Source organism: Odontesthes bonariensis, chromosome 12 (genome assembly GCF_027942865.1).
Source record: "Odontesthes bonariensis isolate fOdoBon6 chromosome 12, fOdoBon6.hap1, whole genome shotgun sequence".
NCBI lineage: Eukaryota > Metazoa > Chordata > Actinopteri > Atheriniformes > Atherinopsidae > Odontesthes > Odontesthes bonariensis.
In genome coordinates, this window is record NC_134517.1 from 26,711,659 (window position 1) to 26,735,103 (window position 23,445).

General features: G+C 41.2%; 2 protein-coding genes across 2 annotated transcripts; one reads left to right on the forward strand and one right to left on the reverse strand.

Annotated features, from left to right (window-relative positions):
- Positions 1–1,551: 1,551 nt before the first annotated feature.
- On the forward strand, positions 1,552–21,923 carry gcc2 (GRIP and coiled-coil domain containing 2). Its single transcript, XM_075479899.1, has 24 exons — positions 1,552–1,734; positions 2,348–2,410; positions 2,554–2,638; positions 2,716–2,795; positions 2,898–3,002; positions 3,164–3,668; positions 3,826–5,702; positions 5,825–5,888; positions 6,048–6,148; positions 7,453–7,551; positions 9,399–9,518; positions 10,438–10,602; positions 10,800–10,904; positions 11,509–11,671; positions 12,082–12,182; positions 12,435–12,512; positions 12,610–12,747; positions 14,101–14,222; positions 15,651–15,827; positions 16,126–16,334; positions 17,840–18,067; positions 18,228–18,367; positions 19,902–20,103; positions 20,327–21,923. Exons 1-24 carry the CDS (start codon positions 1,729–1,731, stop codon positions 20,398–20,400), a joined length of 5,007 nt encoding a protein of 1,668 aa, XP_075336014.1. The 5' UTR covers positions 1,552–1,728; the 3' UTR covers positions 20,401–21,923.
- Positions 18,391–19,653, reverse strand: tmem223 (transmembrane protein 223). Its single transcript, XM_075479901.1, has one exon. It carries the CDS (start codon positions 19,494–19,496, stop codon positions 18,702–18,704), a length of 795 nt encoding a protein of 264 aa, XP_075336016.1. The 5' UTR covers positions 19,497–19,653; the 3' UTR covers positions 18,391–18,701.
- Positions 21,924–23,445: the final 1,522 nt, after the last annotated feature.

Sequence of the window (23,445 nt, forward strand, 5' to 3'; positions counted from 1 at the left end):
CCTGAACGCCAGCCATTGTCAGTTATATTACTGCAAAGCTATCCCTGACTGACGGCTACGAGTGGGGGGAGAAAAATGGCAGCAAAACACTGCTGGATGCCCTGGGAGAAAACAAGGGACGGGCTGTTGATGGATGGGTGTGTTTGACCCAGGCGGGGTGGAAGGCAGAGAAGGGTTCCTTCCAGATGAGACAGGGAGTCGGCAGAGCCTCTGCCCCTCTGCTCAAAGCCTGGCAGCCTTGTCAGCATGAGAGGCATCTCGCTAAGTTGGCCCTGTCGGTGCCTCCGTCACTTGTGTCAAAACAGACTTTCTCCATATTCAACAGATAAAACTGGATCTCATGTGATTGGAATACAGAAGACCCAGGGAGTTTATGACAGGCCTGATGTCAGTAAAAGGGCAGAGAGCCTCCCCCCTTCCTGTAGCACCCAAAAACAATGTCATAGTAGCATCAGACAGCCTTTGAATGATTTAACCCAACAAGGCCTTGCATATACAGAATACAAGAAGATTTTGAATGCTTCATAAAATGTAAATAAAAGCAGAATTCAATTATTTGCAAATCTCATGAACCAATATTTCATTCACAGTAGAACATAGGATACATATCAAATGTTAAAAGTGAAGGTTTCTGTTTAATTAAAAATATAATCTTGAATTTAAAGGAGAGAAATGTTGTCCCATTCTTGTCTAATAAAGAATTCTAGCTGCCTAACAGTCCTGGGTCTACTGTTTTGTATTTTGTATTTCATGATTTTTCTTAACTGATAAAAAATGAAGGATTTTAACATGAAAAGAAAATAGTAACACTTAAAAAAAAACTTATTTAGGATCTACAGAAAATAATTCATATAACGTTCAAGGTGTCTACAGTACAGACAAACTGAATTTAGTCAGAAAACAATATCAGTTTTGTATCCACAGGTATGTGAAACTTATCAATGTAATGTGCAAGATTTGGCATATGGCTCAAAATGACATTACTTTCATTTTAATGTTTTCGTGCAGAATGGTTAAAAATTGCCCAATCTTGTTTTGTGCTGTGCGAACAGCCAGGTTCAACAGTGAGATACAGTGAATTCAAGTCAGTCAGTAGTTAAAACTGACATTTCTAACTTTGTGGGCTCTGTTGGTTCTGTATGTACACACTCAAATGATATGATATGACATCACACAGAGCAGGAAGAAAAAAGAAAAAAAACATAGTTGTAGTAGAAATTCAGAAAAAGTGTAGTAGCAACTCATTAGAGATCACTAATAGTCAGCAGATTAAAACTAGATTATGTAAAAGACAAGTTAATCTTCTGTCACAAATCTTTAGTCCCTACTTTCATCTATTTCTTTAAACTGAACATTTAACAATGACAAAACACAGTCAATAAAAAAATAATAACGGACGGTGGGAATGTTACAAAAAATACATTAAAAACATTTCTCAATGATTAAACAAATTGCAAGTAAAGGAATTGAATATTTTAAACTGAGCTTTATTGTTAGTGGTTCCTGATCGCTGGACGTTCTCGTGACGTAGAGCAATCCGACGTCACTTGGTTGACGATTGCGGAAGCAAGCAGCTGCTTTAGCCTGTTATCTCAAAACCAAAACAGAGGGCATTTCTACGTCTTAAATCTCCAAAATATTAAGAAAAATCACGGATTTGACAGACGGGTCAACTACTTCTGTGTGTGGCAAACGACTGAGAGGAAGCTAAACAGCCGACTGACGGAGATGGAGGTGAATGTTCAGTGTCGAGGAGTTAGCAAAGCTAATCTGTCAAAACTTAATGTGTAGCATCTCCGAGTTAGCGCATACAAAGTGTCCTGTATTCTTAATAATAACAGTTTACATTGAATTATGCGTGTAACTTGACAGCCAGCTGTATTTTTCTAGCTTACCGAATCCTGGTATTTAATGAAGCTTAATGTTAAGATGGATTTTACTTTTTTTTTTTTTTTTTAAATGACATTAAAAAACGTCATTCACTTGATATTTTTCGTCTTTTTCGCTTCCACATCTTGGTGTGTTCTGGGTACTGTTGCTTAAAATACATTTCTAACAGGGCATATTTTCGCCGGAAGTACTTTGGGTTATATTGTGTGTGCTGAATTGAAAGTTGTCTCTCGTAACAAATTAGAAAACCACCTAAAACAACACAAATTTGATGACAAGCAGTGCAACATAAATCTTTCTTAAGTAAGCACTGTGTTGTCTGTGATTCTGGTGTTTTAGTGGCCACGTCTGAGAAGCATACCATACACTGAGTTTATGTATTTTAAGCGTCTCAATTTTTCTCCCGAGTGAACCATTTGTAAGTTTATAACTTCTTCTTTTTGCTTCACTGTGAAAGGATCCTGGTGGAACTACACCTGAGTCCGTGACTCCATCACCAGGTGGAGCACCCAAATCAAAGGTACTGACATCACAACTACATACCTTTTTTTTCCTAAATAAACATTATTTTAATATATGTCCCATTTTTGTATGAACATAAATTTTTATCTTTTCTACATTCACATTGATTGATGCTCTTTTTCGTTAATATTGTATCCTCAGTTGGACACTCTGTCCAAAGATGACCTCATCAAATATGCTAAAAAGCAAATAGCTGCCATGCAAAAGATGAAGGGCAGATGTGCAGGTAATGTTTGTGAATGATTTTATGACTCTGTGGTTGTGCAGGGCCAAAGGTGACATTGGCATTATTTGTCTTTTCAGACTTGGAAAAAGAAGTTGAATCCCTGAAACAGCAGTCCAAAAACAATAACAGTAGTTTAGAAGATGTCTCTTTGATACAGGTTTGTTTCTATAGCGGTATCACTTTGTCTGTTATATATATATTTCTGTTAATGAGCTGTTCCCTATATTCACACTTCATTGTGTGTGTTGGCGTTTATTAGGAACTGACTGAGAGGATGGATGCCTTACTACTTGAGAAGGCAGAAACTCAGCAAAATTTTACACTCTCGCGTAAAGAGCTTGAGAGGACTAAGCAGCAAGCCAAGGTGAAATTCAGCCCAAATACACTGCATGATACTTATAGGCCAGTTTTTAACTAAAATATCATGGATTTTCTGAACATTTCTGACATTTTAGAATATGCGACTAATGTCTATAATGAAGCCAGGTTGTCATAACACAACTGCAAACCTGTTGCACTGTGCAGGATGATCTAGCGGTGTTGCAGAGTGACCATGAACGCCTCATGGAAGATCACCAAAGGAAGATCGACACCCTTGAGAGCAGCATTGAGGAATCCAACAGAAAACATCAGGAAGAAGTGTCTCATTTCCAGAAATTGCTGAAAGAGAGAGAAGAAAGCGACAGAGAGAGGGAAAGCGAAAGAGGGAGGGAGCAAAAAGCAGATTGTGCCAGTTCAAAAGAGAGTGTAGAAGAAGTCAGATGTTGCTTAGAAGCTCAGCTGGAAGCCCTTCGAGGAGAATTTTACGTGATCCAAGAAAGAAATTCTCGTGAGATTGCCGAGTCACAGGAGAACCACCAAAGGGTGTTGACAGAAGCCCAGCAGGAGGTGGAGAATCTGAAGGAGGAGCTGGCTCAGAAGTCCCTGCAGCACGAGGAGGAACTGAGAGCTCTTGAGGAGGACTGTGAGATGGAGAGGGAGCGTTTGTTGTTACTCCATGAGGAGCTAACCGAACAGCTTGCTCTCAAAGGTAAAACGGCCATTCAGTTACAGTTTCCTTTTTCTGACTTCAGTCCAAGCATTAATTGTTTATACACTGCGTGTCTTTCTTGAGGTTATCCCAATTGAGTTTAGAATAAAGTAGCATTTTAACTGACATTTCTTTTTTATTTATGCCTTTATTTCAGACAGCTACCTGCAGGATGTTCAAGAGGAAGATGAGGAACCTGCTCGTGGTTCAGGGATCGCCAAAATGCTCGAGCTGTCTGGGTGCAGTCAGGTTGACACAGATCATGGTAATGGAGAGGAATTTGTGACCGGCGGGCTCAGAGCGGCACTGGATGATCTTCAGGCCCAGAACACCATGTTACAAGATGAGCTTACCTTAATCAGTAATGTGAAGGGCCAGCTTGAGGCAGAGCTGGAGAAGACCAAGGAAGAGTTCCAGATGGAAAAAGAAGAGCTGGAGTTCAAAATCAATGAGCTTCAGATGACTAAGGAGAGTGCCTCCACTGAACCTCTAATGGGCCTAGATCCTGAACAACAACAGGTCCAAGGAGAATTGAAAGAGTCTGCAATTAGTTTGGCTAAAGATCAAAACTCCCTGAATCTGGAGGAGCAACAGAGGCTGAACCAGGAGCTGAGAACCCAATGTGAGGCTATAACAAGAGAGCGAGATTCTGCGCTAACTGAGTGCCACCACATGAGGGACATACTTCAAAATGTGGAGAAAGAACTGGGTGAGAAGACAAAAGACTTTGTTCTACAGTACCAGACCATGAAAGAACAGGGTGCTAATACAGTGACAGACCTCCAGGACAAGCTCCAACAGCTCAGTCAAGAGAGAGATGAACTGTTGGTGAAGATGCGTGAGGTTACAGAGGAGAAAAACACTCTTCTGGAGAATATGCAAGACCTTCAGCAGAAGCTTAAGAATTCCCCATTAGAGAACCAAAAACTTCTGTCATCTGTAGAGGAGCAAGCAACTTTAACCTGTGAGCTGAAACAATCTGTGGAGAACCTGACGAGGCAGAATGAGGACATATTCTCCCAACTGAAAATGAAGGAGAACATTATTCAAGATCTGAATGAGATGGTCACCACACTGACTGAAGAGCGGGACAAAATACAACACTTGCTAAAGCTCGTAGAAGACGAAATGCGGCTTTTGAAAGATGAGAGAACAACAGAAATGGAAAAGCTGGTGGAGGAGAAAGAAAAGGAGGCACTTTTATTTCGAGATGAAAAAGAGAAGCAGCTGAGAAGTTTGAAAATGGCAACGGAGGATGAAGTTAAACATTTAAAGGAGGAGAAAGAAAGGGTAGAAGAGAAACTGAAAAAGGAGCTTGTAAATTGTGAGGAGACACTTTGCACTTTGGAGCAGACTCTCAAAACGCTCTCCGCAGAAAAGGCTGATCTCCATCGGAACTTTGAGGAGGCTTTATCAGAGCTTTCAAAGACTCAGGAAGAGAGGGAGCTTTTGAGCTCCAAGGTGGGAACCCTGGAGGCTCAGCTGGAGCAGGAGACATCTGAAAAGCAACACCTGGAAGCTAAGTTGAATTCACTGACAGAGGAGGCTGAACAGGCCTGTGCTTCTAAGCGAGTGCTGGAAGAAAATCAGTCTGAAGTACTCAAAAAATCCGCCGAAGAGCTTGAAGAGCTCCGAACTCGTGTTGATGAGCTCGAAAAAGAGAGGAGCCTGTTGATGAGCAGTCTTGAAGAGGCTCAAGCTGGGGAAAAATTGGAAGAGGTGCAAAAGGACTTACAAGCTCACATCAAAGACCTTGAAAAGGAGAGAGACATGTTAAGAACCAACCTCGAGGAGGTGGTGAGGGACAGCGAGGGGCTGCAGAAAGACCTTCAGGACATGAAGTCAGTTAATGAAAAGATTGATGATGAGAACCAGAAACTAGAGGCTCAGATTTCTCTGTTGACCAAAGATGAGAAAAAGAAAGAAGAAATGGAAAAAGAGAACGTGGAGGAATTAAGCAGAGAGCTCAGAGAACAGCTAACAGAGAAGGAATCTCTTATATTGCAGCTGAGGAATGAAATGGCTGCTCTCCAGGTGGGTGGGGTGCCTGATTCGTGTGTGTGTGTGTAGAGTAGTTGGAGTTGGGCTTAAAAAACAAAAAGTTAAATGCTTAAGAGTGTTTTTTCTCTCTTTCTTTTCCCCATTCACTTTCACAGGAGTCTGCCAACCAGCCTGCTTCTCCTGAGGAAAATGCCACTGATGAGATGACTGAGAAATTAGGTGTGGTGACAGGTTTAGTCTACATTACTTTACCGTATATAAGTCATCCCATTAAAACGCTAAATACATTTTGACCATTTGCCCCAGCAGAATGCTGTATGAGGTAATGTGTGTATGTAAGACTGTCCCTACAGACTTTGTAACTTCATCTTCCCTCAGCTCTCCTGGAGAAAGAAATCAAAGGAAAGGATGAGAAGATCAACAAAATCAAGGCAGTTGCTGTCAAAGCTAAGAAAGAGCTGGACAACAGCAAGAAAGAGGTAGTATGAAAACTGGCACCACATACATTTCACATAGTATACACTTGGATTTCCATGTTGCAGTTAAAATAGGAAACAAGACAAATACGAATGAAAATAAGCACTGAGTTCGAAACGAATACAACTGAAGTTAGAAGTTCAGACCCCACTTTTTATCAGGTTCATATCAGACGACTGCACTGTTTCAAGGACCGATGCAGTATCTCTGCCCTTGTTCAAGCTCTTATGATTACCTTGAGCTGGATGATTGAGAATCTTTATCAACATATCTGCACTGTACACGTAATTCTCACGCAAATTTGAGTAATCTGAATAATTCTATCGGTGTACACAGACGGCGTTTTCAGTACAACCAAAATGTTAATGAAGCTTAAAGCTGAATACTCAACAAAGCAACAGTGAGTTTTGTTTTTAAGTGCACAGAATCACTGGTTAGTGATTAGAGTTCTGATGATTAGGAAACCAAGATATTCAAATAGTTGTTCACAAATTATTTGTATAATCTTTCAAATTTGAGTAGGTTAAAATAATATTTAACAAAATGACAATTAGATAACACTGTCAGGCTTTCAGCAATCATTAGTGACCATTGCTGTTGTCTATCATAGTTGAGTTATAGATGTCTGCATGCATGTGTGTATTTCACACCCAGTGCAGAATGAAGGATTCTGGGAATTCAGCTAGCTCAGAGGCTACACTGATGGACTTGAGTGCAGTTCTCTCAAATGAATGAATAGATAAAGAAAAAATGAAAATACATTGCCTGTCAGCAGCTGTTCTTTGCACAAACTGAATGCTTATTTGCTGGAGCTTGGCTTGACCGGAGGAGGGGGAAACAACAAAGAGGAAGATTTATTTATTTATTTATTTTTTAAATGTCATAGAAGCACACACAATGGCTACACTGAACAGTTTCATTATTATTATTCGGAGCCCTCAGTGTCACTGCACTGCAGAGCAGCACTCTGTCCGCTGTGACTTTTTATCTCTGCGTCATGGCAACGAGAAAGGACCAAAATCAGTACTAACACAAGCAAACGTAGCCTTCATTTCAGGTTACACCATTTTTTTGGATCACAGTCCCATACTAGCACATTCAATTTTCTGATGTGGGGTAGCTTTAGGGGTTAGCTTTCACTGAAGTAAAAATCCATGTATGTAAAGTGTGAATAGCTTTAGATCACATCCTCCATGGTTAAACATCTCTTACTTATTCAGTGTATAAGGCCCCATGTACTTTTCCTCAGGTCTCAGACTGGTAATTACTCATGGCTGAAATTCTTTTTTTTTCTCTTTTCTCCCAGGTTCTTGCACTCAAGGAGGAAGTAGATTCACTGAAAGCAGAAAGGGAGAAAGTGAGCAGCTCTATGAAGGATATCATCCACGGTGCTGAAGGTTATAAGGTAGGATACACCGAGTTTGAACGAGACGCGGAACAGTCTTAGACCTAACGAGCAGGTATACTCAGCAAGTAGTTTGCATGAATAAAGATATTCCCAAAAAGTTGTGTCGCTGCATACGCAAATAAAAACAGACTGCAATGATTTACAAAAGTCATAAACCAATATTTCACTTACAATAAAACCATATCAAATGTAGAAAGTGAGAGATTTTACTATTTAATGAAAAATATTGGCTCATCTTGAATTTGGCGACAACAACACATCCCCAAAAAGTGGTAGGCCTTGTCTGAAAAAGATGTAATCTTAATGGGAGTATATGTTGCTATACAACCTGTATTTTACTTTTCAGCAGTGATGGTACCTCTGTAGATGTTCAAGTTGCCAGTTTTATACACAATAATGCTCCTCTGTAACATCATAGATGCAGGTTTTTGATCTGAGCACTGAATCTAACAAGCTGTATGGTCCCTTACCTCTTTATTCAGGAGGATGTGGTGTTCATGATTTACAAATAAAATTTCAATTATTCTGACCACATAACAGTTTTCCAGTTTGCCTCAGTCCTTTTGAAAGGAGCTTTGGCCTTTGGAGGACAGCATTGTTTCTGGATCGTGTTCACATATGGCTTCTTCTTTGACTGTTAGAACTTTAACCTGTGTTGTTGGATGGCACGGTGAACTGTGTACACAGAGAATTATTTCTGGAAGTGTTCCTTTGCCTCTGTAGTTGTATTCCATGACAGAACCATGTCTGATGGCCTGAAGATTGCAGTCATCCAATATTGATTTTTGTACCTGTCATTTGCACACAGACATGTCTCCTGGTCAATTTAATCTTTTGATGATATTCTGATGGTGGCTTATCCTCACACTTTTACGTTGAGGAAGCAATATTCTGATATTACTCCACAATTTGTTGAAGCAGGTTTTTGCTTCACCTCTGAGAGACTCTTCCTCTCTAAGGTGCTCTTTTTATGTCTAATTTTTTTTACCGACCTGTTGCCAGACTAATCCAAGCCTTCTTTTCACAACTTCACAACTTTTTTCACACCTGTTGCTGCCGTCAAATTCAGGATGAGCAAATGTTTGGTGAAATAATAAAATGTCTAACTTTTAGCATTTGATACATTTCCCATGTTCTATTCTGCAAATCATTGTATTCTGTTTTCATTTAAATTTTACACAAATTCCTGACCTTTTCTGAGTTTAGGGTTGTGCTTATCCATACTGATGTATCACAAGGTGAATAACAAAAAAAACTGCTAGTGTTATAAGGGAGATTGCATAACGGAGCACCATTACCTGTAATAATCAATACTGCTCAGTGTCTGACATCTTAGAACAGTACAATATTTACACTGGCTTTTTTCTGCTGTTTTCCCATGGCTGTTTAAAAAAGGCAGAACCATTGCACATGTGTACATACATAGGTGTATCAGGTGTTGTCCCGTCTGATGGGCAGAAGCACAGGTGGATAAAAGCACAGTATAACCTAGTCTAAAATAAAAATGACATATTTGATGAAACATTTAATTTGTTTATGCATTCCAAATACACTGTGTGGCTAATTGGCAAGTGGGAGCATCTTTAAAACAAACTTTGTGCCTAATATTGCTCCCAGAGGTCCCCATAAACAGCCCCCAGGCTGCAGCAAGCTTTACAACTGCCTCTCTATTAAAGAGGAAACCACTCTGTTGTGTCTAATGAGAGCTTTGTCCCATACTCAAATGCAAATGCAGCTGAAATCTGAGATGCATTTTGTTTACCTTTGCTGAGCCGTTCAACCAATCTCCAGTGATGAATATCGAAGATGTGTCTGTGCATGTATGTGTGTGTCTATGTGTTTAGAACCTGCAGATAGATTACGACAGTCGGATGGAGCAACTGGATAATGAGCGTGAGAAGGTGGAGGCGGCAGAGAGACAGATTGCTGAACTGACCAAACGACTCAGCAGTACTGTCACACAGGTAGCTGGGATACACACTCAATCACACGCGCACACATTAAAGCCAACCAGCACACAAAATGCTCTCAGCGTCCACTAAATCTAAGCCGTGAGACTTTGTCCAGTAATACATCTCTGCAATTCTTATCGTATAACTCAGTTTCCATGTGATTTACAGGAGGTTGTTTTAACCAGCAACACTTTTCTCAGATATATCTGACAGCCCAGCACCCACAAATAGCCTATCAGATGTGACTGGATGAGCAAGGGAGAAATTGTTTTATATATAATATATATATATCTAATGTGTGTGTGTGTGTGTGTGTGTGTGTGTGTGTGTGTGTGTATGCTCCTTCCCCAAGCTCATAACTGTCTCTTTCCAATGAGAGAACAGGCAGGTAAATGGAGCGGGGTATAGCTTCCATCTGCCAGGTGCTGGTGCAACCATTTTCTGAGAAACCGTTTTATCCTCATATGCGCTCGTGGTTCTCAGGGGGAGTGCACAGACTGAAGCTTGTTAGGGATCTCACAGTACTTCCCGACGTCTCTGTTTACCGATCATCTTTGCAATGTTTGGCTGACAGCTGAGCGGCGAAGGCTGCTGCAGCCGGTTTAGTGTTCCTTGCAGAGAAAGCCCACAGAGCCTTCTACTGTCAGATTCGCGTGGATGATTTTCAGAAGTGTCACGTGACATTGTGCAGGTCTGAAGCATTTGACTACAAGCACATTTTCTAGTGAAAACTTTGAACATAGAAGAAAAAAAAAACAAGACTTTCTCTTTTCATTTTTATTCAGATTTTTACAGAGAATAGATTCTACCGAGACACACAAATCATCTCTTGCCATCCTGCATTGCCCAACATCTCTCAGGGATACATGACCTGAAACTGAGTTTCTGTGTGGATTATAACCTTTTATCAGAAGTATTTACTCATTTGCAGAAGGACGCATTGAGCAGTGAGAAGGAGGACCTGCTGGCCGGTTTGGAGACCACGAGGAGCACAGTGAGGCAGCTTGAGGCCAAGATCCAGGAGCTGCAGAAACAGTCAGCAAGCCTGGACAGAGACCTACTGGCTGAGAGAGCCATGAAAGAACAAAAGCTTAAGGTAGAAATAAAAAGATGAATGTTCAGTTTAACTGGTTTAAATGTTGTAGATTTTTACACCTGTCATTTTGGTTTAGTACATACTGCTGTAACTGATGATACATCATCATCTTGATATCGAATCTGCACTATATGCACATAAAACAGTTTTTTGTTAGCCATCTGTTGGACTGTGTGTGTGTTTGCCTGCCTGTCCAGGACTTGTCATCTGCCATGAAGGAAGTAGAAGAGCTGACAGCTCAGCTCCGCAAGCAACAGCAGCAGTCTCAGCAGACTGCCCAGGAGCTGGACCAGCTACGCAAGGTGCGCTCACACACACGAGTGCTTCTCAGACTTTAGTGTCTCAGAAGGCCTAACCAGTCAAGCGACTGAACTGATGATGGCCGGCCTGAAGCTACAGTGGTACCTCGCAGAGCTCAGAGAGGGAGAGAGGGAGAGCGGCTGTAGCCCACAGTGCAGGAGCTGCCGTTACCTTTCCATTAGTGGAGACCAACATAGTACAGCAGTGTACATGAAAGCTGCCTGGAGGTCTGGCTTTGTCTTGTATCGACTTTGTTAATACAGCCAAGAAACACAGAAATTTTGAGGCTGAGACTGTTGGTGAGACTGGATGAAAAATAGAATATTTATATATTTAGCTTTTTCTTTCATTTTGGTGGCAAAGGTCACATCAAATTTTGATATGCAACAATAGATTTCAGTGCTTTGAATTGTAGTTGTGAACTTTTTTCAAGAATTTTGAGCCTTTCCAGGTTCAGATATTACATTTCTGAACAACTTATCTGTCTGCATAGCAAGATGAAGTGTGATGTTGAACGATTTGAGTGATTTTCTACAGTTTTCCCAGATGACAGAGGGTTCCTGCTCCATTCCTTATCATGATGCACTGTTTTAATTCTGCCTCTAGGAGGCCCAGCAGAACTCCCTGCTGGACATGGAGATGGCTGACTACGAACGGCTTGTAAAAGAACTCAATGGCAAACTCTCAGAGAAAGACAAGTGTGCTGAGGAGTTGAAGGCTCAGATAAACACCCTCAACCAGAAGCAGGAGACACTCGGGCAGGAAACTGGTACGGATGCCCTGTTCACAAATGCCCCTTTATGAATAATAAAGGGTTCAGTTCAGATTTACACTCACTTATAACTCTATGTAAGTTTATGTTCCACTCTAGGTTTGTTGAACAGTTGCATGATACTATGAAATATAGTGGTTTATTCACACTAAATGCATATCATTCTTGCAGATCCTATTGATTTACTGTGTCCATACTTCAGCTCGGTCTTTCGTTGGGGAAACATCGTAGCATGTCATTTCCCTCCATCGCTCACTATGTTCTCTGTTACCGCGCACAGTCAAGCCTTGGATTGGCTACATAATGACAGCCTGCAATATTCCTTAATATTCCTGAAAATTGTCACTCTGTGTTTAATTTTTGCCTTTGTGCACATGTGCCTGTTGATCCGTATAATGTGTCTCCAGAGGCTTTAAAGTCCCAGCTGGACCAGGAGGAGGAGAAGACCTCCAAGATGAAACAGCTGCTGGTTAAGACAAAGAAAGACTTGGCTGATGCCAAGAAACAGGTTTGTGTGTGCATCTTTTTTTTTTAGGTGTGCCTCAAAGGAAGTCCTGTTACTGAGTGTTAAATTACTGCCTGATTAATGTAAATAGTGTTGGGAAGTCACACATTGGCATGACTGTGGGGAATGCCTGGAAGATGTTGGGATGTTGATTATGTGTGTGTTGATGTTCTTTGATATTTGAATGTATGGATTTAAACTTTCACTTTCTCCGTGTGTTTTTTTTTTTTTTTGTGTGTGTGTTCATACTTGCAGGAAAGCTCGCTCATGGTGCTGCAGGCCTCTCTGAAAGGAGAGCTAGAGGCTAACCAACAGCAGATAGAAAGCTCTAAGGTAGCACACCTACCAGAAAATCTTTTCTCTGCTGTACATCTTAACAAATACGATTTTGTTCGAGCACCAACTAGAAAGTGTGCGTCTGTGCATTTAGATCGAGATGTGTGAGCTGACAGCCGAGCGTCATCGTCTGCAGGAGCAGCTGAGGTCTGCGTTGGAGCAGCAGCAAAGAAGCAGCAGCTCCCTGCAACAACGTATCCAAAGTCTGCAGCAGGAAAGAGAATCCGCGATGGTACACATATGGAATTTTCCCCTTTTTCACAGTGTTTTCATTGACAGCTCCACCAGAACATGAGGGTTTAATGAACTGCTGAGGGATGCATGATCAGTAACTTTTGCGTTGCTGCAACTATACGAGATACATTTGACTTTGATTAAATGGATTGAATGCTACATTAGCTCATACTTACTAGAAAACATTGATAAATGGTACTGCAACTAATGACTATATTCATTATTAATCTCTCAATTATTTTTAATTACAACTCAAATCTTTTATAAGCTCAACGGTGTTTCAGAAGTACCTTTGTTATATTCTAAGTACCCAAAGTGGCAGCTGCTAATAGCCTGTTAGTATGAGCAATATGAGCTAGAACTAAACTAGTGAATGTGTTTAACTGACAAATTACGCAGACGCTCCGTTGTCACAGTGGTATTAGTTTATCAATTTTCTATGAGACAGCCAATCCCTTGTCTCAAGAGGTGAGTGATTGATCAGATAATATTTTCAAACTGTTGCTAGAAAATCAGTCGAAGCAGGTTTTTTCTCAAGAAAGACAAATGGTTAGAAAATGTCCAGTTATGAACAGCAGCAGCATAAATGGTGAATAATGAATCTTCAGTATTTGCTGACACCCAGAATTGGTAATGATTGTTAACTGCTGTCATGTCAAACTTTTTCTGGAGGCCATAATTGAACCCCTTTATTGGCATTTGATAGACGGCAGTTTCCAGTGATGTTGACCTTAACTGTCTTATGGTGAGCTGTTAAAGTAATATGATGTCCAGCCCATTCACGCTCATGAGTCGCTACATGGTGTTTTTTGTTTTTTCTTCTCCTCTGTTCTCTTTTCCACCGACCCACTTGCACCGTCTTTTTTTCCCATTTATTCTCCCATTATCTCTCACACTGTGAAGGCGTGCAGACCTGCTATGTAGTTCAAACCAGCCTGTCATTAGAAAGAGGCCAATACCTGAAGATGACCATAAAAAAAAAAAGTTAGATGAGAGATGCTATTTCAGTAAACAGTTTTACTCGGACTTTCTAATGGTGTCTGTCCTCAGAGAGGTACATGGTATGAGTTCAGTGACGGACTGGAAATGAGAAATAAATGAGAAAAAAATGGAAAAATGTGGGAATTTTACATTTCTGTGAGAATGAAAGTGCTACTTTTTAAAATACCATCAGTTCGACAGCTAGACAGGGCTAATCATATCCATCTGTCCTTTGATGCCCAATGACAACACAGAGTTTTATCTGTTAAAATGTTTTTCTCTTTAATTTGTAAATGTGCCTGATACAATTACACTGAGTTAGTCTGGTTATTTATTGCACGTCTTTACTTAATGTGTGTGTTGATTTCAGGCTGAGCTTGCAGAAACAACCAGCGAATTTGAGAGTTACAAGGTGCGGGTCCACAACGTGCTCAAACAGCAGAAGAACAAAACCAGTGCCCACTCTGAAGGAGACTCGGGCAAACTCGAGAGGTGAGAGGCTTGAAGCAGCAGGGTTGCAATCAGAAAACGTGGTTGAGGATTGCATCCTGTTTAATGTACGTAAGCTGCTGTTAATGGGGATATATTTATTATATACGGTTGACCTTGTTTCCAGCTCAGTAGATGTGGAATGAAATGGGGAGTCTGAGCCAACCTTTTGTTCATATTTGAGGAAGTTCACATTCATATCGAGTTATAAATCACGGTGCATTAATGGCATTAATTCTGATATTTATTTTTTTTTCAGAAGTTCTGAGCTACTATTACACCTATTACTGATGACATGCTCAAAAGATCCATTTTGAATTTTTTTTTTTACTTTGAAGTTTCTTCTGTGTGTTCATGAAAACACACTGGCTATAAACTTTACCATTTAATAGGTTCTGGGGATTTCTTTGACAGTAAATAAGTTTTTCAGCACCAGATTACAGGGGCTCCTCCCTCTTTCAATGGAAATCTAAATCCTCCAGGTTACAGGATGGGGATATTGGGTTAAAGGTTATTGTACAGAGGCATATAAGGGGGAAAAAATAAACAGATTTCTGACAACTTGATCTGCAAGTCGAGCCATTGAAGCTGAAAGCTGTCCATTTCCCGTCATAAGCCTAGCAATTGGTGCATCCCTAATTCTAAACTGACCGTGTCCTACTGAACTGCTAAAAACAGAAATCAATCATGCTATTTTCCTGATGTTCATCACTCTGTATGTCACTCTCAGACAGTCTTGTGGCTGCATGGAAAATGTGCCAAAACAAGGCATAAAAAACTACAAGATAAGATGATAAACGTTTCTTAACTATAGTGACTTGTTTTAATCACAGAGGGGAAATTTCATTGTTGTAGTATAAATAAATGAGAAATAAATTAGTAAATAGATGACAAAATTGAGATAAAAATCTGTTTACAAACAGATTTTTTGTACAAAGTACAGAGTTTTGGAAATTTGGAGTATAACAGAGAAAGGAGTAGCGGGGTTGTGTTTGTAGCCTGGCAACAACCGAGCTGGTGATGTCACACTCGGCATCAGCAGGTAAAACAGGTGAACTCTTTCAGCAGACAACACGGACAAAAACTCACCACCAGCAGTTCAATACTGCTCTGCCTCTACTGTGTTTGCCTGTAAAGCCTGAAAGCAGGATTGAGAGAGTCCAGTATATATTCTTCCAGACATGTAGACTGTAACTCACATTACTCAAAGATATTTATATATTTAGAACTATAAATGAGTGCCGCAAGATACAAGCTATTTGAAGTATTTCCCCATACAGACAATGGATAAAACACAGAAAATGTCATATGACAAACAGTTCACATTTTAAATGAATGAAATCACATGTAGATAATAGAGTCAACGCTTGTTTTATGAGCATATTAAAGCCAAACTGTAAAAGTAATCTGACTGTGCGGTGTGTGTTACAGGGAGCAGTTGTCCTCTCAGGTGGAACAGCTGAGGGCCAGACTGGCAGAGAGCCAGCAGAGCCTCCAGAGCAGCACAGCAGAGCTGCAGCAGCTCCAGATGGAGCACGACACTCTCCTGGAGAGACACAATAAAATCCTCCAGGAAACCGTGAGCAAGGAGGCAGAGCTGCGTGAGAGGTGAACTCGCATGGCGTTAGGTTCTCTGTTTTTTGTTTTAACACCACCTTGTCTGAAATTTGTTCTTATACCATGTTGTTGACATTCTGTGCTGTATGTTACTCACACTCCTTACATGCACTTCCATATTGCACCCTGTGATTTTTCCTGATTTGAGATGGGGCCACGTAATTGGATCTGGCAAATACTTCTTACTCTTTTTTTTTTTTTTTTTTTTTCTATTTTGCTACCACGTGCTGTTTCTCAGCTTAATGAGCAGCCTCTAAACTATTTCTGGTGTCTTTGTCTCCACTTCCAGGCTTTTGTCACTGCAGTCGGAAAATGTGGCTCTGCGCTCAGACCTGTCTCAGGGTCAGGCTGACCTGTCCTCCCAGGTCGAGGCCCAGCGGCAGACCTACCGGGAGCAGCTGAGGAAGCTGCAGGATGACCACCGGGCCACCGTGGAGACCCTGCAGGGACAGTTGACCCGAGTCGAGGAGCAACTCTTCAACCTACAGAGCCAGAACAGTAAGCATCGAGGGCAAATTTCAGCCACTTGAATTCAGCAGGTGATAACTACCTGATTCTTTTAATGAAGCGGCATTGTAAACAGGTGAAGCAGCAACTGCAGCTCTGATATTTCTAAGGAGCTAGAATGATCCAGAAATGTACTGCTGCTCAAACAGACAGCAGTAAGCTTATAGGGAATTGTATAAGGAGATCCCTCAAAGCATTAAGTGGTTTAAGGCGTTGAAGTTTTCTGTCTTGTTTACTTTTCATTTCCATCAGAGGAATGATGGGATGCGGGGAGAGAGAACAGGGGAGGAGGGTATCAGTGTGTTTATCAGTGGAGCAGCCCTGAGAGCTCATTCATCACCTCCCACACAGCTGGCCTCTGGAGTCAAACAGCAAATACACACTGTAATGACTAGGACAGGCAAGTGTGTGTGTGTGTGCGCGTTTCGTCTCTGTCACTGCAGCCTGGCCAGGTGTTGGAAAGGCTCCTCAGCTCTGTTCCCGCCTCGCAGTGTGGCAAACAGCTCGCTGTGGCATCTGGAGGGACTCATCATTAGTGGCTGACACATGGACGCCAGAATCAGCGCCGAATATGGGGCCAAAACTGGTCTTTATTAAAGTCATATTTAAGCATTTTTAATACTATATTGGATTTAACTAATGCTAAAATGCAGATGGCTGAGTATTGGTGTGTTGTGGTGGCCATTTTCGGCAGATGGGCTATAAAACTACTGGCCTCGGTACAGTTTTTATTGCCCTCATGTTTTTTATTCGTCTTTAAATCTGATATAAGAAACACTGACTTTGATCTATGTTCACCATCATGCTCGGTAAGTTTTTGTAAGTGGATAAAGGTGCTTGTTTTTAAGTGTTTCAGCATTGGTCTGAATGGCACAAAGTTCTCTGGTTTGCTGTCCCAATGAGGCCATCTACTGGTATGGAGCCATATAACTGTCACTTCTGTATTCTGCATTTGGTTGGACTTGCTCCTCTCTCAGCCGATGAGACACACAGACTGGAGGTGGGGAGGTGAGGGGATTGGTTGAGTTTGTCCTTGACTCAGTCACAGGTTCATGAATCACAATCTTCTCTGTTGTCCACCCACTCTCTCAAGTGCCTCGTCCCTCCTTCTCACGCGTCTATTCACACTTGTTGTGACAGTTTATGCCCGCTGAGCTGGAAAAAACCTGAAGGTGTCTGGTGCCCCCACATGTCTCAAATACAATTCAGACTTAGAACTAGTAGGAAATCATGTTATAGGGATGTACATGCTGTGAAAGCTGCAAGACTCTGGAAAACCTTTTAAAAAGCATAAAGAATGTAAAATCATTTCTTTACTTGTTTATTAAACCATTGCTCCTTTCAAAGTGGAAAGTTTCAGGAAACTTTTGAGACCTTGCAACAATCACTGCCACACACAGTTTTAAAGATAATCCTTGTGGGCGGTACCCCATCGTAAATAGATATTACCATTCCCCAAGAAAATCACTAAATATTTGCTCCTCTACTAACCTCAGGTTCAGTGTCGGTCCAGTCCAGCCGTAAGCCTCTGGCATCAGACCCTCAGCGCAGAAACGCTGATCAGAACCAAGCAGGGTTTGGAACAGTGGCTTTCAGTGACCTCCAGTCTATGGCCAGAGAGGAGGGTGAAGGCATGGAGACCACTGAGACAGAGAGATCATCCCCTGCTCTGACACCTCTCCCCTCCCTGGAGCAGCTGCTTACATCCCCGGATCCCAAACAAGGTGTGTTTGAAATCAGACGTGGAATAATAGCACAAAACCACCATGAATATAAGGTGTTCATTTCACAACATTCATAACCATTCCTTAACTGAAACAGGACCAAATAGGAGAATAATTAAGTTGTCTCTTTAACTTATATGTGGCTCCCTTTCATCTCTAGAGCCTTTCGTGTGGACAGTGGAACCAACCAAAGAAGAGCTAAGTGATAAGCTGAGCACAGCCACCCGCAACATGGAACACATGAACAGCCTCCTGCACGAAACTGAGGCCACCAATGCGGTTCTCATGGAGCAGATCACTGTATGTAGAAATATCCAAGTACACATAAGACACCATGATATTCATGTTCACAGCACATTTATTCCAATGGTCACTTGCTTTATTACATTTGTTTATCCAAATCTGAAATACTCTGAAAAGGATTTCCTGTATCTTGATTTGTCATGTAAATGTCATGTTTGATAACAATTTAATCGAAATTCAGGCCAAATTTGATTTAAGATTGTATCGACTTGAACAGAAATGATGAAAAACACACTGATATATTTGTTTGGCAGCCGTGACACATCAGATGTGAAGACCAATATTCCATCAGAGTCAACACCAGTTTTAACAGCTGCGCTATAATCACTTATTAAACTGGCCTATATGCACCAACAGTGATATCAAACAGCCTGGCGTTGTTCACAGCCCCCTCTTTATCCAGAAGAAAGTAGAACTTGTGTCCTTTGACTCTGAGGGGGATGAATGATGGAGACTCCTGCCTGTGGGCGTGGCAGGCCACCTGTGACAGTGGGACAGTTAGGATTCTGCCTTGGCTTGTTCCCAAAGGGGACTGTGTGCAAACTGTCACCATCCTTCCTCCTTTATGTAGAACCACTTTGCTGACAGAACGTCGACAAAAGAGAGCCCCGAGGCCGACAATCCCGACTCCTATTGTCAGGCATCCCAGCGTGAAGCCGTACCTCCAGGTGTTTGACCCCAGGTTCATCTCGAAACTCCACAACCCGGCCAGCCCCGTGGTGGTGGTGGGCGCTTTGGCTTTCGCTTTATCTTTTGCTGCGCCCGTTTCTCTAAGTCCGGTGAAGGCAAAGTGAGCCAGATATGTCCAGAACATAAACTGTCCGCCACAAAAGACCGAGAGAAGCCGGAAGAAGTGGGTTCTGTCGTGCTCGAACAAGGTGACATCTCTCGAGGGCTGGGTGGAGGTGCATAAGCCGCGACGGGTTGTCATCTGGCCGCCTGTGTGGAGAAATATCCCGCTGTACAGTCTAGAGGCATCGAGGCGGGGTAACACACTGCTGTTTGGTGAAGTCTCAGAAGACATCAACGACTTACGAAAGAGTCGTGCTTTCGTGTGAACACTACCGAGTCGAAGCTGCCTGGAGTAACGCTCCAGCGCTCCGCAAAGCAGGCGCTCTAATCCCATTTCTAACCTTTCGGGGCCTGTGTGACTGCAAAAGAAGAAAGTCCCGGTTTATAAAACGCTCCTCTTACTCTCGTTTCAAACGTTATTTTTCCACCATATCGGACTCGTCTGTCCTGGAGGGCGCCGCCATACTTGGTGTACGTGACGTAACGTGCCACATCTCGCGAGAAATAAACAAGCAACGCGGTTTAGCTCAAATCAAGCAACCTCACCAACCTCAAATATATATATGTTGGTTTGCCTCTGGCTTCTTAGACAAAAGTCGGACAATGCAATGAGTTGTAATCGTCAGAACTTATCCACACTAGTAAATGCTTGTATAGATATGCCGACCCTGTAAAGCTAACAGCACTAGATGAAGGGCAGTGTGTGTTTATTGTTTAATCTCTCCTTTCTACCTGCCAGCTGTTGAAGAGTGAAGTCAGACGTCTTGAGCGAAACCAGGAGAGGGAGAAGAGCATGGCCAATCTGGAGTATCTGAAGAACGTCCTGCTGCAGTTCATCTTCCTGCGCTCTGGTAGCGAGAGGCAGGCGCTCCTGCCTGTCATTCACACCATGCTAAAGCTCAGTCCAGAAGAGAAGAGCAAACTGGCCGCCATTGCACAAGGTATGTATGAGGTTACCCTAGTCAGGTTGTCTTGTATTTGTAATAAAAGAAAGAGATTGTTTTTATTTCATATAATTAAGTATACTTTATTTCTTGATTGTTCTTCCTCTGGTTAATTCAGACTCAATAGTTTGTAATTATTATTCTCCAGGTTCAGCAGGATATAGCATGTCTGTTGCCTTAGTTAATTCTAATCAAGTGTTCTTGGTTCTTCTTTCTGCAGGTGAGGAGGAGGCGGCTGCGTCTCGGGGCTCAGGCTGGAGCTCCTACCTGCACAGCTGGTCTGGTATCAGATAGACTTGACGATAGCCTACCAAGTCAATATTTAACACTGGGAGCACGTGGCAGTGCAGTGGCATTACTGAGCCTTTTTCTGTGAGATTTTGTTGTAAACAGTGACATTGGTTGCAGTTGGGGCATTCGGTACAATGTTGGGACACAGTAGAAAGGACCAAGGAATGTAGTAGAGATGAATGAGTGCATGGTAGAGATTAAGAAAACCAAAATATTTCAACTGTTTTCTGATTTGAATTTGCACTGCAATAAGTGCACTTGTCTATTACCAATGAAAGTTAACTGTGAGTAACATTTCTCCTTAGTCTTGCTTTTGACTTACATGCATTTATAATAACAATGTTTATTGGACACTTCCTTGAAGGGGCGGCCGTAGAGACATTATAGAGCATCATATGTAAAATAACATGTATCTGTTAGAAACTAATTTATGTGCACAAAATGGGAGATTAGGGATTAATCAAGTCATAAAATACACTGATATACATATCTATTTTCAAGGACGTACTAAAGTATGTTGACTGTTGAATGTTTTCTCCACATATTTTCTTTCCAGCCTTTGCAGTAACATGAAACTAGTTTGGTATGAAAATCATTTTAGTGGAAGGTTAAAAAGATATTAAAAAGCCTTTAATGCCGCATACTTTTGATAACAATCAGCATTAGTTTTAATGGGCTTAAACTAATCAAAGCATCAGAGTGGTCCATTTAAGTCTGTCACATCTATAGCAACTCACTTTAGGGTTAGGGTTACAAAATGTATGTCTAAGATTCTGAAGTTCACCTGACCAAAACAGAATATGGTCATTTTACCATATTTATACTTATTTTTCTGACTGGTTTAGCAGTTATTCACTAATGCCTCACATTCTAAACTCAAACACGGCAATGATTTTCAGTCTTTGAGTTTTGATCCGTCGTATCCTTTTAGTGGCATTTGTTTTGTAAATGTTCTTGTTACTGTATTATCGAATCATTATTTGTTTCCTGGATCTCATTCTGGAGTATTTTATGCTTCTGTTAGTTGTCATTTCGCAGTTTGAGCGCTGAATTTCATCTGCGCAGTCGTCTTAATGAAGGATAAGGGCGGAGAGCACATCTGCCCTGCTGTTGAAACCTATGGGGATGGTGTTTTGTACTATTGTCTTTACTATGAACATGGACTTCCCAATGGGCTTGTGGGAAAAAAAAAAAAATCCCCATGGAATTCCTCCTTAAACCTATTTTTTGACATACTCCCATCACATGAACACCGTTTTGTCCCCAACAGTAATGTTAAGAAGACACATCCATTTTCTCATTCCTTTGGCAGCTTTTTGGGATTAATCCACAACATGTGAATGTATTTTTAGCAACGCTTTTATATTTATGATGGTTACTGTCAGCAGAAGCTACGAGAGATTTCCATAACTGTGTAATCTTATCTGTGTAAGATTGACTAAGATCTAAGATCCTGCCTTTATTTCTCTGTATGTAAAACAATAATTTCACAAACAGTCATTGGGATTTATTTCCAAATGTAAACAAAAATTAAACCAACAAGGAATCAAGCGAATATTTGCCTTAAGTTGTGCTTATTGATGAATTGTTAGGCATTTTAATATTTGGGTTGTTATAACTATCATCAGCCTATTTTTTCTTTTTTTCCCATGTACAAATGGACAATACTAATACAGATTTCCATATATTCAACATGAAGAAACAAATCGGGGTGAACACATGATGAATACAATAGAGGGATTGAGTTAAACTATTGGGAATCTGCACAGATAGTCTTTCTCCTCGCCACTAGAGTCTCCTGTTGCTGTGTGCAAGGAGGGGGAAATGGGAATGGGGGCTTTCCTTTTATGGAAATAAATGCGGTTCTAGTATTATGACGCAATCGGGAGGAAACGACAAATAATAGCTACTGTATGCTGCTTGAAGTCAAATGTAAACATGCAATTATTCCTCCCGGGGGAGGAACAGCATCGTTAACCCTTTCTTGTTCTACACTGGTTCTCCTCAATGCTTTGCAATAAAACCAAGTGAGTTATCATTACAACTCGGGATAGTTTAGAGGAAATCTGCACAACGAAAAGTGAGGATCTCTCGGCGATAAGTTTCTCCGGGACACCCACCCGCCATGTTGAAGTTCTGTTTAGTTTTCCAGTGGAGGGGGGGAAAAAAAGAAGAAAACCCATTAATCCCGACTCACAGCTTCAGTAAGACTACAGAGGATGCACAAGCGGAGGACGGCATCAGTCTAATAACAGACGTGCTAACGCGGTGATACCAAAGCGTGCCATGCAGTGGCTTCACAGGGTGGATCTGACTAATTCCTGCCAGTAAAACCTATTAAAGTGTAATTCTGTAAGAGGTCGATGACTAGTTGTGAAGTTGCCATAGCTACACAGATACAGACTCCAACTCATTTCCGCTTTCAGTTTAAAAGCACGGATGTGTCAGACTTGCACATCTGCTCCCCAAAGATGATGCAGCGGGCTGCTTTTTGTGAACTTGAATGAAATAAAGGACCACCATGGCATATGGCTTAGTGGTTCCCACGCTGTCTTTTACCATAAAAAAAAAACAAAAACAGCAGAAAATATACAAGCAGGGGATTAGGCTAACTAATTTTGTGTTTTGTCGTTTTGAGTTTCAAATTGCTCCTCGGTGTGCACAGCAGTTATTTACAGAGGAAAAAAAGCCGATGAAAAGAATATGCATTACCTTCATAATAATAATAACAAGATGTAATTTAAAAGAAGGAGGTTTTTAAAACCTACAAACTGCGTTTTGACACATTTGATAGCGAATATCAGAATCAGAATGCCTTTATTGTCATTGTACAGCGAAATTTAAAGCCACCAAAACAGTGCAAAGAGAAAATAAAAATGTAAAAAATATATATATAAGTATGTACAATAAGGGAAGGTGTAAGATGCAACAGTTTTTTGTTACGGTAAATAAAATAAAATATGGTGTTTGTGGTGATAGATAAATAAGGTGTAAGTAAATTCAAGTAAATGGATATATTGCACACAAGTTTTGGCCATAATTTTGGAT